At 47.3% G+C, this 17,339-nt stretch overlaps 1 protein-coding gene across 1 annotated transcript; it reads left to right on the top strand.

The window, feature by feature from the left end:
- Nucleotides 1-9,201: 9,201 nt before the first annotated feature.
- LOC119459428 (uncharacterized) lies at nt 9,202-13,769 on the top strand. Its single transcript, XM_037721212.2, has 3 exons — nt 9,202-9,532; nt 10,090-10,572; nt 13,399-13,769. Exons 1-3 carry the CDS (start codon nt 9,321-9,323, stop codon nt 13,556-13,558), a joined length of 855 nt encoding a protein of 284 aa, XP_037577140.1. The 5' UTR covers nt 9,202-9,320; the 3' UTR covers nt 13,559-13,769.
- The last annotated feature ends 3,570 nt before the right edge of the window (nt 13,770-17,339 follow it).

Below are 17,339 nucleotides of genomic sequence, written 5' to 3' on the forward strand. Positions count from 1 at the left end.
CATTTCATTTAGGGAAGCGCCGGCGAGTGCGACTGGCCGCATTCGAGAACGGCAACGTATACGGATGTTGATTGCGCGTCGTGTTGTCGCTTCGAGCTTTTTGCGTGGGCACTGTACGAAATGTGGAATGGTTTATTTCAAATCCGTATGATCAAAACTGAACTACAGAAGCAGCTTTCCTCATCCTAATAGCTTAATTAGCTTCCTATCAGTGGGTCTGGTCCGCCAGCAGCAGACGCACGAACTCGGCCACTGTGATAGGCTTAACCTCGGCTGAACGCGATCGGCATCGGCTCAAACTGTGTTTGCGGATGGCGAGGGCTGAAGTTCGTGCAGCCAACCACGCAACACCGCTTGCCACCCCGCATCACTTGCCCGTCCACAGGGATGCATAAAGTCCCTATATAAGAAAAGTACCGCCATCTAATCTTTCCTCGGCCGCCTCCTCTCCTAAAGCGCTTGCTTTTTTCTTTACTTTTTGCTTACGAAAGCCAAGTCGACGGTGGCGCACCTAGAAAGTCCACGTTGAAGCTTTCAGGCCGGGCGCGCGCCGCCGCCGCCGCCGGCGACTGCGGCTGCGCAGAGGACTTTCAACATGGCTCTGAGGCGGAAAAAAAGAAAATATAAAGAAGTGAAAAGCGCGCGCTATCATCGTCCAATCGGAGATGCAGGAGAGAGAGAAGCGGCGTTTATCAAAGGATGGCGGTACTTTTCTTATATAGGGACTTTAGGAATGCAACTTCTCGCGACAGCAACATCTCACGCCAAGCGCTAGCTCACGATCGTCGACTCCTGCACGCTCTCGTCGCTGTCGTCTGCATGATCCCGGCATGCTCTGCGTGGACCATTCCTGACGTCATACACAATGTGGCCTATAACTGAGGAGGGGGGTAAGGTAGGGTGCTCGAGGCAATAAATTAAATTCATTTGTAAAAAAATATGTGCAACTCTCAAGCCTGCTTTTTTTTAGGACATGACGGAGGTATTCAGAGGAACAGACCCAGCGAATTTCATCGACATCCGTTGACATCGAAAAATCGCCGGAGTTGCCCTTTAAGCTTGCACAGTCATCGATAGGCAATTGATAGCCAATCAGTAGGTAATCAATAAATTACGGAAAATGCTGGGGATGACTGGGTAGTGCTTAGCCCAGCCTAAACACGTGGGCCAATACCTTGCGATAGCCAATTGATAGCTAATCAATAATCGATCAATAATCAATACATTACGGGAAAATGCTGGGGATGCTGGACATACGCTATGGAAGCTACGCAAGACGTACGTTCGCCAAACTTTATATCACTGCGCGCGTTCCGTCTATGCTTCGCTGCTCGCCAGCGGCGTTTGCTCGCGTGAGCTTGCACGTTGAGGCTGCCGCGACAGGCTGCAAAAATGAGGAACAAGGAAAAGCAAATTGATCTAAAACAACGTGTTAGCAGCCGTACGAGCGCACGGTTTGTTTGTTTCCAACTGTAAATTAATATTTTTTTTTCCCGTTCAGAACCCAGCTTATATAAAGAGCAATTTCACAAAAATCGGTCAGTTAAACACAGAACTTTTTGTAAGGGCGAACGCAGCCACATCAAAAAAAGTATCTCTAGCCTCCACAGCGTTGCAGCTGATGTATGAAACGGAGTATAGCTATAGGTGCCCATCAGCTCCGCTGTCTCCAGCGCAAGCTATGCAGTCTTTTTTTTAATATGCTGTTTATTATTTATTTATTCGTTTCATATTTACAACCAATTACTACTACTACACCCCTCTTGCCGTTTTTTTTTAGTTTTTTTTTTTTCAGCACAGAGAAAGGGGAAAAAAAAACTTAGCGCAATACATGACATCCACTGGGTTTTGGTGCCGGTCTGGTGACTCTGCGAAGCATGTGGAACCATTCACCTGATGCGAACGAAACTGATGTTTGCTTGCAAATGCTCATAAAAGGCTTCGCCATAGGCTCACAAGTAAATTTACGTCTCCAAAAATTCGCGTACGTTCGCACAATCAAATTTGAACGTGGAAGCAGCCGCGATAGGCTCTAATGCGAGTGTGTCAATGGAGAATGACGCGGTCTTTTTTCTAAATTATCAGATTAGCAATCTTTCGTAGAAGAGGACAAGGCATTCATTCCATTGTCTTCGCATTCTTTGAGTAATTATCGCATGTATTTAGAGATAATTCTTATTTAATGCCGGAATAATAAACTACTTTTATTGGAACTTCGATTTCCGTAAAAATAGTAAAAAGACGGTTGTTATTTCTTCCCGCTCAAAAGTTTCGGAAATTTCACATACCTGCTTCTGACCCGGCGTGCTCTTGTCGAGTTCATGTGTAAATGAAGCTATAAACAGTTTGCACGTGACGTCACGGACGAAATACTATAGTGACCAAACGTGGCGGCTACGATGACGTCAGTGAATCGTATTATCAGGCACACGTTGTTTTGCTTTCTTTACAGGGACTGTACATTTTTTAATTAAATTAATTAAATTGTAAATATTTTTCGTACAGGGACTGTAAAGAAAGCAAAACAACGTTCGGCTCAGGACGCGCCTGTCGTGCCGTCATGACGTCACGTTTCTTTTTTACGCCCCTTTTTGCACCAAAGATGGCGGCCACGATTTGTCAACGCAAACCATCTATAGTGAGTGTAATAGCGCCATGCACGACGAGGTAAAAAGGTTTTTCAAGGAGTAGGCAAGAGTGTGCCCTGCTACTGAACGTTCAGCCGCGTACGGCCATTCATTAAATCGAAATAATATATTAGGAAGTAGTAGTTCGGCGTGTGTTGGCGACGAACATATTGCACCTTAAGTGTTCCTCATTTGTCGTACGAAGGGGTTGACCAAATGCCACGGCCAGTTATATAGTCTTGCAAAAAGTCTGACGACCCCGATTGTGTAACTTAATGCATTAACAAGTGTTCGACTGACGTTACACGTTTGTAACACTTTTGGGGACTAACATGCTGCACGTTAGGTACTACGTTAAGTGTTCATATATGTGACGTTCAGGAGGTCGCCTCAGTGCCACACGAGTACTTCAATGCTTAATTCTTTATTTGCAGACGTAGAACATACAGAAATACCAAAACTGGTTGGACTCATAGCCAAAGGCTAGTTGCGGGTCCAATGAAAAGTAAATAACAATTACAAGTGCAAAACAAGTAAGATACATCACGTGCATATGCATATTTTTCGTACACCATTAAATTGCACGAGCGTACAAAAGAGAATACGAAATAGTGAAAAGTATCTTGCAGTATTAAACATTTCTATGTAAACATATAAAACACAAGTTAACAGGAGGATTACAGGCAAGTTCCTGCATTATTATGAAGGTTCAAAATATACATTATTAATCTCGACAAAATCAAAACACAAGTGAAGAATGGTATTTTTAGCAAGTTTCAGCGAGTTTATCATCATCATCATCAGCCTATATTTATGTCCACTGCAGGACCAAGGCCTCTCCCTGCATCTCCAATTACCCCTGTCTTGCGCTAGCGTATTCCAACTTGCGCCTGCGAATTTCCTAACTTCATCATCCCATCTGGTTTTCTGCCGACCTCGACTGCGCTTCCCTTCTCTTGGTATCCATTCTGTAACCCTAATGGTCCACCGGTTATCCATCCGACGCAATACATGGCCTGTCCAGCTCCATTTCTTCCGCTTAATGTCAACTAGAATATCCGCTATATCCGTTTGCTCTCTGATTCACACCGCTCTCTTCCTGACTCTTAATGTTAGGCCTAACATTTTTCGTTCCATCGCTCTTTGTGCGGTCCTTAACTTGTTCTCGAGCTTCTTCATTAACCTCCAAGTTTCTGCCCCACATGTTAGCACCGGTAGAATGCAATGACTGTACACTTTTCTTTTCAATGACAGTGGTAATCTCCCAATCAGGATTTGGTAATGCCTGCCGTGTGCACTCCAGTCCAATTTTATTCCTCTACAAATTTCTTTCTTGTGATCAGGGTCCCCTGTGAGTAATTGACGTAGATAAACGTACTCCATTACACACTCTAGAGGCTGACTGGCGATCCTGAATTCTTGTTCCCTTGTCAGGCTATTGAACATAATCTTTCTATATCTATTTCCCAAAAAAATGCGCACAAAGACATGGTGGAGCACGTGTCACAAGCTACCTAACTGCGCTACCTAAAAACGAACATTCACTTTTGTAGAGGGAGACAGAAGGCACACTGATGCAACCATAGCCCCCTCTTCCTTACGTGATACGCCTCAAGCAATTCACGTGCTAACACTTCTCTGCTTCTTCCCATCACGCGCGTGTCATCAAACCGTGGAGCACAGCCACGCGAGGCACAATGGAACGGCAGGTGTAAACCCAGACCATTTTTAAAGACAATAATCTTTCTTGGGGAACTTAAACGCTGAAAATTCGGTCTGTCTGTCTGTCTGTCTACATGTCTGTCTGTTTGTCTGTCACCCGATTCAGCCACCCGGCCAAAGTTGGACCACTTGCTTACCGCCCACACTACTTAAACTGGTACGGCTGTTCATACTTGTGAACGTTATCGATCACAAAGTAAATATTACGCATATCTGAGGCGCAACATCACTAGGTAAGTATTAGGAGGTGTGTTCCTTTAATAGAAAATACTTAGATACGTAACTCTAAAGACCCTAGTTTCTTAAGCTGCGCTGAAAATGCCATGCTATGCGCTCCGACGAACGGCGTTCCCCGACCGCGCGCCGACGAGCGCCCTCTGCCATGGAGGAAGGAAACCCTCTGCACAAGCTCATGTTTCCCGATGTATTGCCAGATGGCGTCCATGTCTCACGCAGCGCCTCCTCAATTTTATCAATGCCAGCCAGATGCGGCCGATTCAACATAAAGGAAGCGCTGTCTGAGGCAGGGCAAAACATAAATGGCCGCTTGATGAAATAATGCGGTAAAATGAAATCTGTTCAAACAAACCTTCATGCCAGGACGGAAATGGTACGAGAACAGCATCACGGGTGGCCGCGGATCAGACCAGCACTCATGTAGTACGGCCGGCAGAAGACTATCATCTTTCGACGACATTTGCAGCGAAGCACGCCGATACGCGGCAAATTTTTTTTTTTTTTTTTTCACTTCTTTGACAGCCGGCGCCAAGTCACCGGCTGAGAGCGCAGACCAAAACGCCCAGCGTTGCGGCGTCGGTGGGCGTTACACCGTGTATAGCGACAGATTCATTCTATTCCCACCAGAACTTGCGTTCTAGGCATCTGGAAGAATGCACGGATGCAATTTTCCGTGAACTTGATAATGGAAACTTGTCTGATGTGGAGGGAGAAATCGACGGATCTTCAGACAGCGGTGATGAGTTTGAGCAGCCTGAGCCAGATATTTCACGTTATCAATGCCTCAGTTGTGAACGCATGGCTGGAGTATAGAAGTGATGCAGCTGCACGAGGACTGATGCCTGGCAAGCAACTGGACTTCACCCTCCATATTACTGAAGCACTTGCACGAGCCGACAGCCGGCCAAAGGTGCAAAAGCGAGGAAGGCCGTCACTCTCCCCTCTGGTGACTTCGAAAAAAGCAAGATATGCTGAAAATAGGCCTGTACAAGACGTCAGGTTTGATCAGGTGGGACACTGGCCTCTTCGTACCGACAGCAGGGAACAGCGTTGTAAGCTTGAGGGATGCACAGGACAAACCAGTATCATGTGCGAAAAATGTAACGTGCACCTGTGTCTTGCCAAGGCTCGAAACAATTAGTGAGGTTTGTGTTTGCAACGATTGTATTTTCCACCTCTGAATAAATTAGCTTTTTAATCGATAAAACATGGTCCCTTAGGTGGTCATTAACACAGTGGCCTGTTTGGCCTATATACGACTGGCCACAGCTCAACGGAATTTCGTATACGACGCCCACCATGCAACGCAGTACCGGCTTACTGGTGTGCTTCTTTGCGCACGGAAGCTTGGCCTTTTGGGAAGAAATGCGGGCGCAAAGCTTAGACAACTTGTTAGGGACCGAGAAAGCCACCGGAACGTCATGCCCGTTAGCAACATTTTTTTTTTTTTCAAATTGCGATTTTGTGCATGTAATGTAATGTGTATACATGCACAAAATCGCCCACAATTTGAAAAATGTTGCTAACAGGCATGACGTTCCGGTGGTTTTCTCGGTCAACAAGTTGGCCAACGGGCTTGGCCACCAGCATTCAACACCCACAACTTTCATTTAGCCTGCCAAGAAACGATGCTCTGTACATCGGTACAATTTCCACACTCGTACGGCTGACGTTTTGCTGCATCGCTTTGCACATTAAATGCTGGAAGCGCCCATCGAGTCGAAATGCCAGGCATTTGAATATACAGCTCTAATGGCAGGCCACGAAAACAAATTTCGCGCCCGTTGACATCACAAATGACGTCACTTCACTTTTTTTTTTTCTTTTTTTTTTTTTTTTTTTTTTTACGGATACGGAGTTGCGATATTTTTTCTCCTGCCGGAAGTGTTCCCTTGTCACACAGATAGCGCTGAGCCCCATGAACCCCACGGCAGTAAAGCTAGGTAAATGATGAGCATGTTCTATTACAATGTGAAGATATCTGCACAGCGGCCGATTTAGGTACCCCTGGCCTCCTTGAAGCTCAGCGAGAGCAAGGGGAAAGTAAACATGTGCACAATAGATGGCCACTCAGTGAAGCCGTACCAAGTACCGGCGCCTAAATTCAGATGAGGCAGAAATGCAGAAAAACTTATTACTCTGTTTTAGGAGCACGGTAAGATACCCCTGGTGGACAAAATTATTCCGGAGCCTTTCGTTACACTGTCCCCCATAAGCCGCTGTGCAGATAGGGATGTTAAACACCATAATTTAATTTTAATGATTAGTCTCGGTCATGTGAGTGTACAAAACAAAAGCTTACATTAGTAATAATCCGTTGCGCGGTAACCACGCTGTGTCTACTGCCTCCTTTGCTGCTCTCAACTTTACAAGACCCGACTTTTTCATATTTTATGTGCATCATCACAGCATGAAGTCCGTGCCGTAAAGGCGAATATACCAATAACGAAAAAAAGAAAGTTCAGTTTTACTCAAGACCCGTGAGAACTGCGTTACATAGCGATAATTTCAGTAGTTTGCCTTTGGGGCATTTCCCGTGGTTAAATGTGTACACGCAGCTTCGGTAGTGGCCAAAATATCGTAGGAGCTCATTTGGCTTCGACAGTGGTCAAAACATCGTAGGAGCTCATTTGTAGTCACACCTTCCAGTCAATAGATTATGCTCAAACAAAGTTTTTTTTTTTTCATTTTTCTTTTCTGCACACAGCGTGGATGACCTCGAAATACATGCGCTCAATAATCACCGCGTCACCTGTTCGATAATTACGGGTCCTGAAGTTCTATCGGTGTCTGATCACTACGACTGGTTTTATTACACGCGCCCACAGTCTCGTAAGCGAGATGTATTGCTAACCGCGTAGCACACCACGCACGCACACACATACAGTGTAGTCCGTTTCGCTACGCAAAGATAAGCCGATAACGTCGGTTTTCGCCGCACACATTACCACAACAAACGTGGCACACTTCCAGGGAAAAGCCGATATTCTTCATTGCACAATCCATCACAGACCACCACCGCGTGGTTCACGTTCGCAAGTAAAGAAAGGCCAGCGTCGCCACATTTTCATCGCGCAGTTTACCACACGCCGACGTTCTCCGACACACATTACTGCTAATCTGGCTGGCAAGAGAATTGTGGAGGTTCACGAAAAAATAAAAAAATAAAATAAAAGCACGCGTCCACGTGGCACTCACCTACACCAACTACTGAGCGACTGCACCACGCAGAAAGCCGACGGCGGCTGTGTTTTGCCAACCCCGGTCACCGCACGTGCGCCGGTGCGGTGTGACGTACCCCAGGAGAGGTCTATATCCACTAAATGGATGGATGGATGGATGAGGCTGAACCCTTTAAAACGGGCGGTGGCATACGCCACCAGGCCACGTGGACCGAAAGTGGGCCGAAAGAAGCACCACAGGCGCCCAATGCGGAGGTAGTATGTTCGGCAGTCTTCCCTTCCCCTGCGGCAAGTTGTCTTTTAGTCCACATTCGTTTCCATTCACCTTATTATTTCTACATTTCAGTTAAACACACCGAATAGCCCCCTCCCCCTTTATGCTTTCTCTCGCTTCCTTGTCTGCATTCTTGGTATGGTTGTAGCCAACAAAAAAATTTAGCCCCTCAGATACCCTCACTCTTTCTCGCTCAAACGACAGCGTGCATCATGACAGGTAATTCAACTTCAGAATGCCCTAAGCACAGCACAGCATCATTCCGCTGCACAATGCGCTCGGTAAATGAGCGTGTTCATTTTGGGCTCGTTGGTACATCTTGCCAAACGCATTTTTTTTTTTTTTAACAAGTTTGCTGCTTGACCCTTCCTACAATCGCCGAGCACGACATCTCCCGTGGTTGCTGTATCCTATTTCATGAGGGGAGGATCCAATGGGTGAAAGGGTTGGGGTCATCAAAAAATATAGAAAACGGGGGAGGAGGAGGAGGAGGAGGAGGGGGGGGGGGCTTTCTGCATGCTCTGTCAGCACTGCACTGTCAGCCGGCATGTCTCTGCGGGGGTACTCTGACAACCTTGGGCCTCCCTCTGGATCCTCCAATGTGTTTCATTTTAGGTTGTTAACCCGAAACAAGAACCCAGCAACAAACCTGCCTTTCTAGCAGCAGCGCTTCACGAAAAAGAAAAAGAAAAAAAGGAAGAAACGATGACAGGTTACCTCTTAATGTCAAGGGCTGTGATGGTCCTGTCTGTGACAGTCTGTGACACCCCTCCTGAAAAAAAAAATTGCAATAATGAAAGGGACTGTCCTTGTACGGTTCTGTGGCCAGGCATGCATATTTTCTCCAAACCTTGACGATTAGGCTTAGGGGGCTATTCATCGACAGCTGTTTCACGTGTTCTCCTGAAGATAAGAGTTCCTGGAGGGATAAGATTCCCGGGAACCGAAAAGAGTGTGAAGTAGGGGGGGGGGGGGGGGGTAGAACATCGATAGCCTTAGAAGCCCCCCCCCCCCCCCCCCCAGAAAAAAAAAATTTTTTTTTGCAAGTGAACAAGCCAGATTGCCACCACCTAACAAAAAAGAAAAAAAGAAAGAAAAAGAGGGAGAGGGGGGGGGGGGCTGCTGGAACCCGTAACATCTCGCCCGCCAGCCTCGGCCCTCACGTGATGTCGATGACCGTGACGTCAGCCTACACAGAGGAGTCTTTCTAAGCGGACGCTCAGACCTCGTGTGTGATCTCGCCTGAAAGGCCGCTGAAAGGCAGCGTTCGCTGCAGCCATGAATCTGGGAATATGCTTCGTCACACTGGTGCTCATGCAGGCTTCCCGTGGCCAGGAAAGTTTCCCGGGCAGCTCGCCGCTCTCCTGGCTCCGGAACCGTGTGTTCGGATCGAAGCAGAACGAACAGCGGTTCATCGACCGCGTGGCCGCCGCCACGCAAAGCCTGGCGGCCCTGATGAATGACCCCGTCGTGGTCGCCGAACTGAACAGGTTTTTATTTCGGGATCTCAACTCTCGCTCACTGTGCCTGCAATCTCGCGCTTTTCTTGCACAAACTTTCTGCATGTGCATGTGACGGCCGCTGATGGTCTTGCTAACAACGGTGTTAATATGGTTTTCAGTATGCATAGTTTGAGCGTGAGTGCACCTAATATGTAATTTGTGTGCTGGACTGACCTTTTTTTTTCTTCGTCGTGCTATTCTACTTACAAGGATGTACTGTTGGCTAGTTGATTGGACATATAGTGCCATTGTTCAGCTCAACGGCGAGACATAACATAAATCGTTCCTGTCTTGTATGTTTCCTTGTCTCGTCCTTGCGCTGAACAACCGCACTGCGTCAAACTCGAATCGCCCAACGGGACATCCTCGTAAACAGAAAAGCACGACGAACGCAGCAACACAGACAAGACGGAAACAAGTGTCGTTGTCTCGTTTTCGCGCTGAAAAAGTAGCACTATCTATTTGTTCTCTTAATGGACACTGCTTATAGATAGGTGAAATCAGCGTGTCCACGTTTTCAAATAAGAATCTCGCTCTTTCCCTAGGTACTATGGGCTGATGCTCCGTAACCCCGAGGTCAACAAAATCGTGGACTCGGTACGACCCTCAACCACGCGACCAGCGACCCGACGCGTCTCCGCCGCACTTCCGGAAATGACGTCATCTCAGACGACGTCTCCTCTGACTTCGCGGGCAACGAAAGAGCCGCAGTCACCGACGACCACGGCCATTCCGACGACCACCGTTCGGCCCGCGAATGCCAGCGCACCAAATAAGGCCGCGGACCAGGGGAAGCAGCCCGGCAGCATCGTGAGCACCGTGCGGGGAGTCAAGTACCGCTTCTACTTCGACCCGAAGTTGGTGGTTCGACCGCTCGACGGACCGAGCTTGCGGGCCCGCGTCCGCCGGCACTTGAACTTCGTGAGGCTCAACGACGTGGAGAACTGCATGTCGTTCCTGATCTGCGAGATGTCACGCTACCCGCTGGCTTACGGACCGCTGGGCGTCAAGGTGGATCGCTTCTTCAGGTACGAGATGTTTTCGGCTGTATAGCAAACCGGGCAATTTGGTTTTGGTGCGTGGCTAATAACGAACCTAAGACGAAGGCGAGCGACGCAACACTATCTAGAAATCCAACTATCAACGGGAAATTAATTGTGGAAACGAGTTTAATATACACACTTACTGCGCAAGTTCCTTCAGGGAAACGAAATGACCGTGACAAAGGATCGCGGTTCGATCGGTTACTACAAGGTAGCATACAAGAGAAGCAGGACAGGTGTTAAGAAGTCTCAAATTTGTGAACCCCGTAAGCTCAAAGACCCTTTCACATCAAAGGAAATCAAGACAACCTAACTTTATTTCTGGCCATGAAGAGTACATCCGAAAAGAAATAGAAGAAATAATAAAAAAAAACGGTGAAATGTTATTTCAGTTACTAGTGTAGCAATTAGCAACTGTTCTGGTGAGCTTTCCACCGCTGTTCCTGCGGTTGCAGGTTGGAATTGTTCGTATATGCGTCATACTAAAAGCTTTTGGTTTAGCGCACCCATCCCGGAACAAAAAGAACGACGCAGATACGCACACACACACACACGCTGCTACTTTTAACGACGTCTTCATTCACTTACGGGATCAGAGTATGCGCCCTCACCGAGTGCGTCACAGACAAGACGTGCTCGGAGCACATTGAGAACAGCAAAATCGCGACATGCATGAGACCGACAGTTACACTTGATTTCTAATCACTGCATGCTCAAAAGTTCTAACTCTTCCGTTGATAACGAGATGGATGACTAACTGAATCATGCATCACCATATAGATGCATGACTATATGCGCTGTGATTAACTGATTAGCCTGGTCAACCCCTAACTACCGCTTTAGCACTTCAAAAACGCTATTGTGTGGTACTATGGGTTAAACAGACATTTTTAGGTATGAAACAGATATAAATAATGATCCGCCGGACGTTAATAGTGATGCCAAACAGGCAGAAACGGCTGTACTGGATAGGCGCGATGCCAAGGACGTCAGCTGTGGAACTATATCGAACTACAAAGAATGGCATATAAAAAATTCACAATTCAAAGGGGTGTAAATCCCAAGTAATAAGATCAGGCTTTCTAAGAACGGGGGGTTACTGGGCAAAATTTCCAAGTGCCGATTACTCCTACGACCTGTGAGGAAAACAGATGCTTCTAGCAGCGGCTGCTGTGGAACCTTCCGCTTATCTGAAACTAAAAGGCCAACCAGTCTCCGGGAGGGACAAAAAAAAAAAAAAATCACCTGTAAGGGGGGTTTGTAAATCTGTTGTGCATCAGTGTTGCCAGAAAAAGCAAGCTGCATGGGTCTTGTCTATAGTTCAAAACGGGTAAGGCGATAAAAACAAGCTTTGGACGGGTTTCGGGACGTGCTGAGTTAAGTAGAAAGTGCGAAAAAGATAAGAAAGCGATGATTACGAAGACATGTCGGGCCGAAAGTTAAGAAAAGAAAAACGTGGTGTGAGCGCGCACAAACACGAAGAGATCACACTGAATGACAGCAGACAACGACTGTCAAAACGCTGGCAGCAAGCATACGCCGCAACGGGCGAAGGTACGTGCGGTCTATCGCTTCAACGGAAACTGAGCGGCGAATGCACTTAAAGGTCAGAGCCGTGTGGAGATAAGAGACGGTGCGAGCGACGAGCGCGGTTGTTAGCAGAGAAGTGCGCCCCCCCCCCCCCCCCCTTGCTCCCTCCGGCGCTGGCTTCCTGCTTCCTTGCTTGCGCGTGGGAGATTGAGTGCGTTCGCTCTCCGTGATAGCGCGCGTCTCCGCACGCTTCCTCTCGGGCATACGGCGCGCGGCGAAGATTTTATCTATAGGGAACGTCACGGCGACGGCGACGACGACGACGACGGCGACGACGACGCCGACGGCAGAAATCCGGTTCAAGTGTCCATATAATTGCTATCGCAATAAAAAAAAAGATCAGATATAACGCAACGATTAAGTTAAGGAACAGACACTAAAATCTATTGAAGGACGAATGATAAATCACAGAGGGAAACTAACCACAGTAAAGAATAAACATGACCTATATAAAAAAAAGATATGATTAACTCTGTTCTGGCGAGATAAGCGCTGCTGTCTACAGTCTTGTCACTTGTATGACTAGTATTTTCGGGAGCAGAGGATATATTGAGGTCCGAGCTGCGATCAACCTTTCATCTGCAATCTCTCGTCATGTATAAGCTATGCGGCCTGATGTCCATGGCCGTTTCAAGTCGCTTCACTTTTGCATCAAAAAGCGCTTCCTTGGCTGGGCACCCAACCGCACGAGTAGTCGCAGTTTGTGGTCGCAGTGACAGGATTTCGTATATAGATGGCGCCGCCAAAACTATATATATATATGTCATCCATAGCCATGTCATCGTGCTCTATGACGCCGCTGAGCGAATACGTCGCATGCACAGAAACTTTATTCCTGTGATACTGAAACATAAACGTTACTGCCGGAAACGGGCTTCTTCACCTCAATCCCTCGACATTTCGGTGTACCAGGCAACGGCGCCTGCCCAACCCCCCTTCCACTCCTCGCAAAAAAAATTACTGGCTATGCCATTGCGCCGTGGTTATCGTTACTGCATTGCTGCTGCCTTGCAGTCGCCTTCAGTAGCCTGTTAGTACTAGTCTGATAGCTTTATAGTTGTTAGCCTGATGGTTTTTAGTGTTATGGTATTAGCTGATAGTATTGGTCTGATAGCCTTATAGTTATTGGCCTGATGGTATCAGTTCTCAGTCTGATAGTATTAGCCTGATAGTATTATCCGATAGCCTGCGATAGTCTCACGCTTACCTGTAATCTCGCAGGTATCCCATGTGGGACACGGGCTCTTCGGCTGCGCACTACGCCGCCATGGCCCGACATGGCCGCCGCGACGGGGGTTGTCGCGGCCGCATCTCCTCCTGCCGGCACCCGATCGGCCCGCTGTTCCAACGCCGATACAGCTTCCGATACGGACACTTTTGAGCGTCAACAGCAGCACATTGCTTCATCGCGTCCCAAGGACGGTATACGCCTACCGGCAACTTCATCACTTCCAGCGATCACTTCACCAGACCACAGTAGGGATGATGTCCACGTGCTTTTCTGGCGGAAACAGAGCGTGCGGTTCCTTCACTTGCGTGCAATAAATGCCAAGGGATCCCTGCGTTGCGTGTCGCTTTCAACTTATCTGGTTATGACACAAACAACCACGCACGATACGAAGTCAAACTCGAGGCCTCGCCGAGATATAAACTGGGCAGGCGTGACGCAAACCGGAACTGCTTCATATTTACGCCGGTTAGTCGTTTCGTATTCTGGTATAGCGCGCGTGAGAATGCATCGTTCTCACGGAGAGGCGAAGTAGTCCGAAATGCCCCTGATTGGTCCTTTAAAAATTGGTACGAGGCAACGGAAGATGTGGCTGAAACGCAGTAGCTGCGCTCAGACGTTCACTGTTAAAAAATGTTTGCACACTTTGGGACGTATTTCGTCCCACTACGATAATCGCCATATGCCTTGCTTGCGTTTCCGTTCTTGAAAGCCCTGCTGTCGAGAATGCGATTTCACGCTGGCGCGCATGCCGTTCGTGACCTGACCGGGCTCGCAGCGTTAAAGGATATGCAGGCAAGATAGATGACGATTATCGTTCATGTACGAGATAAGCCCCGGAGGGTGCAAACTTTGTAAAGAGTGTATGTTAAACGGTCACTAAAGAGAAGAGAAAGCGAACCGAGAGACCCGGTTTTCCTAAGCCACAACCACACGCTCGAAACCGACATGCACAGGAAAGCACAGGGGTGATTACTTATTTGTTTATTCTATGCCCTCTCACACAACGTGTAATCTATGGCGTAATAATGCGAGGACGTTGTTTTGTATCCCAACTGCGGACAGTTGTTTGTTCGTCCACCTTCATTTATAATTACTACATTCATAATTGCTACAAAATTTAAAAAAAGAAAATGAGCTTTGACTTTTTTTTTTCTAATAATAAACACATAACCGCAAAATAGACGTTTGAAAGAGTAAGTTATCAGGCTGAGCTGATTTATACTCTTAGTTTCGTGAAACTTCATCAGTTCGAATTACTCAAGTATTTACCTAATCACCCAATCACTTAAGCTGGCACCTTAGGTTCCAGCCTTTTCCCACTGCGGCGATAACTTCGCTGGTGCTATAGACAATTTGTAAGTCTAAACGCTTTTGGTTCCACAACATGTGCTTGGAACCAAGAAGTCGAGCATATCAGACATTAAAGGGCCATGGCATGGTTGACCGCCAATTAAATTGGATGTTTCAGCGTGTGACGCAACTATTCGCCGCGCACTGGGGAGTTGACGGCAATGCATATACCACTTGGCCATATACCGAGTATTATTTCCGATCCTTTTCAGCAGCTGCAGAGTGTGAGCGTAGGGTCGTCATCAATATGAAAGGCAAACCCCCGTACGGGAAGATACACACATTTCTCTGCAAAAGTGTTCAATGCGACAAAGTTTAATAGAAAAGCTTGTTGTGCATCAAGTTCATAGATTTGAATCCATGTATCACGAGTTATCGTCGTTTTAAATACAAATTCCATGTCGCCTTTCATATTGACGGTGACTGTACTTGCATAGTGTGACCGCACTCGCTTCAGGCGAGCACGATACTGATACCGACACGACGGTGGCACCAGTTATCGGCCGAGCCACCGGTGAGAGAGATGAATGAAAACTTAACCAACTGAACTGCTTATTCGGCAACTTGTGCCAACGAAGTGGGCTATAATTCGGTAACAACACTCCGCCCGACGACGCGCCCAGATCTTCTTCGTCTCTCCTCGTACATTACTTAAAGCAACAAGACGTGGGCCGCGAAATGGGGTCCGAAAGTATTCGACTGCTTTCTCGAACTTTATTTTCGCCTTATCATCGGTCGCAAACTCGCGCAGCTTTACGTCGAAGACATTACAGAAATAGCTCTGCGCTTCGTCAAAACGGACAGCAACAACTGGGCTGGCTTCTGCTTCCGAAGGAACAATGTAAGCGTGTAGCTTTTGCAGTTGATATGAGGCTAGTTAGCGCTGAACTTCGTGTAACAGCTATGGGAAAAGTTGGTGCATGTTGTAAGTATGCGTTCGTGCTCGTAAAGTAAGTTATCGGCGGTCAAACAAATGCGTTACATTTGCCAGTATGTAGCCCCTCAATTTAGTGCGGATGAAGCGCCTGCTTGCACCTTATTCTGGTGGGAAATAACATTTTTTTAATTTCTGCTTACCAATTGTTGATTATGCATACTGGGCGTGCGTTTTTTACGGCATTCGTTATGCTCTTCTTCTTCTTTCTGGGGTTTTACGTGCCAAAACCAGTTCTGATTATGAGGCACGCCATAGTGGGGGGCTCCGGATAAATTCTCGAACCAAGCCGCTGGGCAAGACTGGGCAGTTACATAGCGTAAACATGATGAACCTGTGTAGGAGACATGTACTAGCCAGATACTAACCGAGAGGTTATAGTAATCTCATTGCAGTGTTGAACACAGAGTATATAAGCCACGTGCCTGCTCTCTTACGTTTACGTGTTACGTGACGCCATCGGGAAAAATAGGGTATGCCATATCCACCCGCCTTGGCTCTGGCGCTGGCTAACACTCCCAGGGCTAGATCTGGTACACATAAATACCAAAGTTAGTGCAGGAGTTGATGGCCGTCGCCGTATCATAATCGTAGTGCATCTTATAAGGTAAATGTACCTTGTAGTGATGCTTCCATAGCAGCCCATGCGTTCAAAACATCATGGTTCATCGGCGATGATGATGATTTGTGAGTTTCCCTTTGTAAAGGACTGGTAAACTGTTACCCTGGTCTGAATAGATAAATAAAAGTAATAAGAGAAGCGGTTCATGGGGCTCAGCGCCATCTGTGTGACGAGGGAACACTTCTGGTGGAACAGGAATATTGTCACACCAGGTATACGTTAGAAATAGAAGTGACGTCATTTTTGACATCACAGGCGCGAAATTCGCTTTCGTGGCCTGCGATTAGAGCTGCACGTTCTGTTGCAGCATTTTCAGATGCCCCGCAATTCAACTCGATGGGCACTTAGATCGTCCAGCACGTAAAGCAATACAGCAAAACCTCAGCCATACGAGTGTCGAAATTGCACCGATGCATAGAACATCGTTTCTTTGCAGGCCAAAGAAAGCTTTGGGTGTTGAATGCTGGTCACGTCGTCAGACGCCAAACGCCCGTCAGCCAACGCAGCCGCACCAAGGCAGCTAATTGAATCAATTATGCCATTGTACGTCCCAAAACCACGATTTAATTATGAGACACGCCGTACTGGGGGACTCTCCGGATTAATTTTGACCAACAGGGGATCTTTAACGGGCCCCCAATGCACGGGACACAGGTGGTATTTCTTTTTTTTTTTTTTTTTTTGCATTTCGCCCTCATCTAAATGAGGCCGCCGTGGCCGGGATTCGATCCCGCGACCTCGTGCTTAGCAGCGCAACACCATAGACGCTAAACCAGCGCGGCGGGTACGAACGCAGCAAAAGTAAACTTACCTATAGTAGTCGCATAACTCACTACTTTTGACTGAGCACGCAGAACACCGACGAAACACCTAAGCACCAGAATTCAGACAAACGTTGAAGAGCGAGACAACACGTGTGAGGGGGACGTGTAGCAGTAACAAGTGAGCTTTGCGAGCACGCCTTGCTGCACTTGTAAGAGCTGAATTGTATTGCAATTCATAGCGGCGTGAACGCCCCCCTTTTA

This window comes from Dermacentor silvarum, chromosome 7 (assembly GCF_013339745.2).
Source record: "Dermacentor silvarum isolate Dsil-2018 chromosome 7, BIME_Dsil_1.4, whole genome shotgun sequence".
Classification (NCBI taxonomy): Eukaryota; Metazoa; Arthropoda; class Arachnida; order Ixodida; family Ixodidae; genus Dermacentor; species Dermacentor silvarum.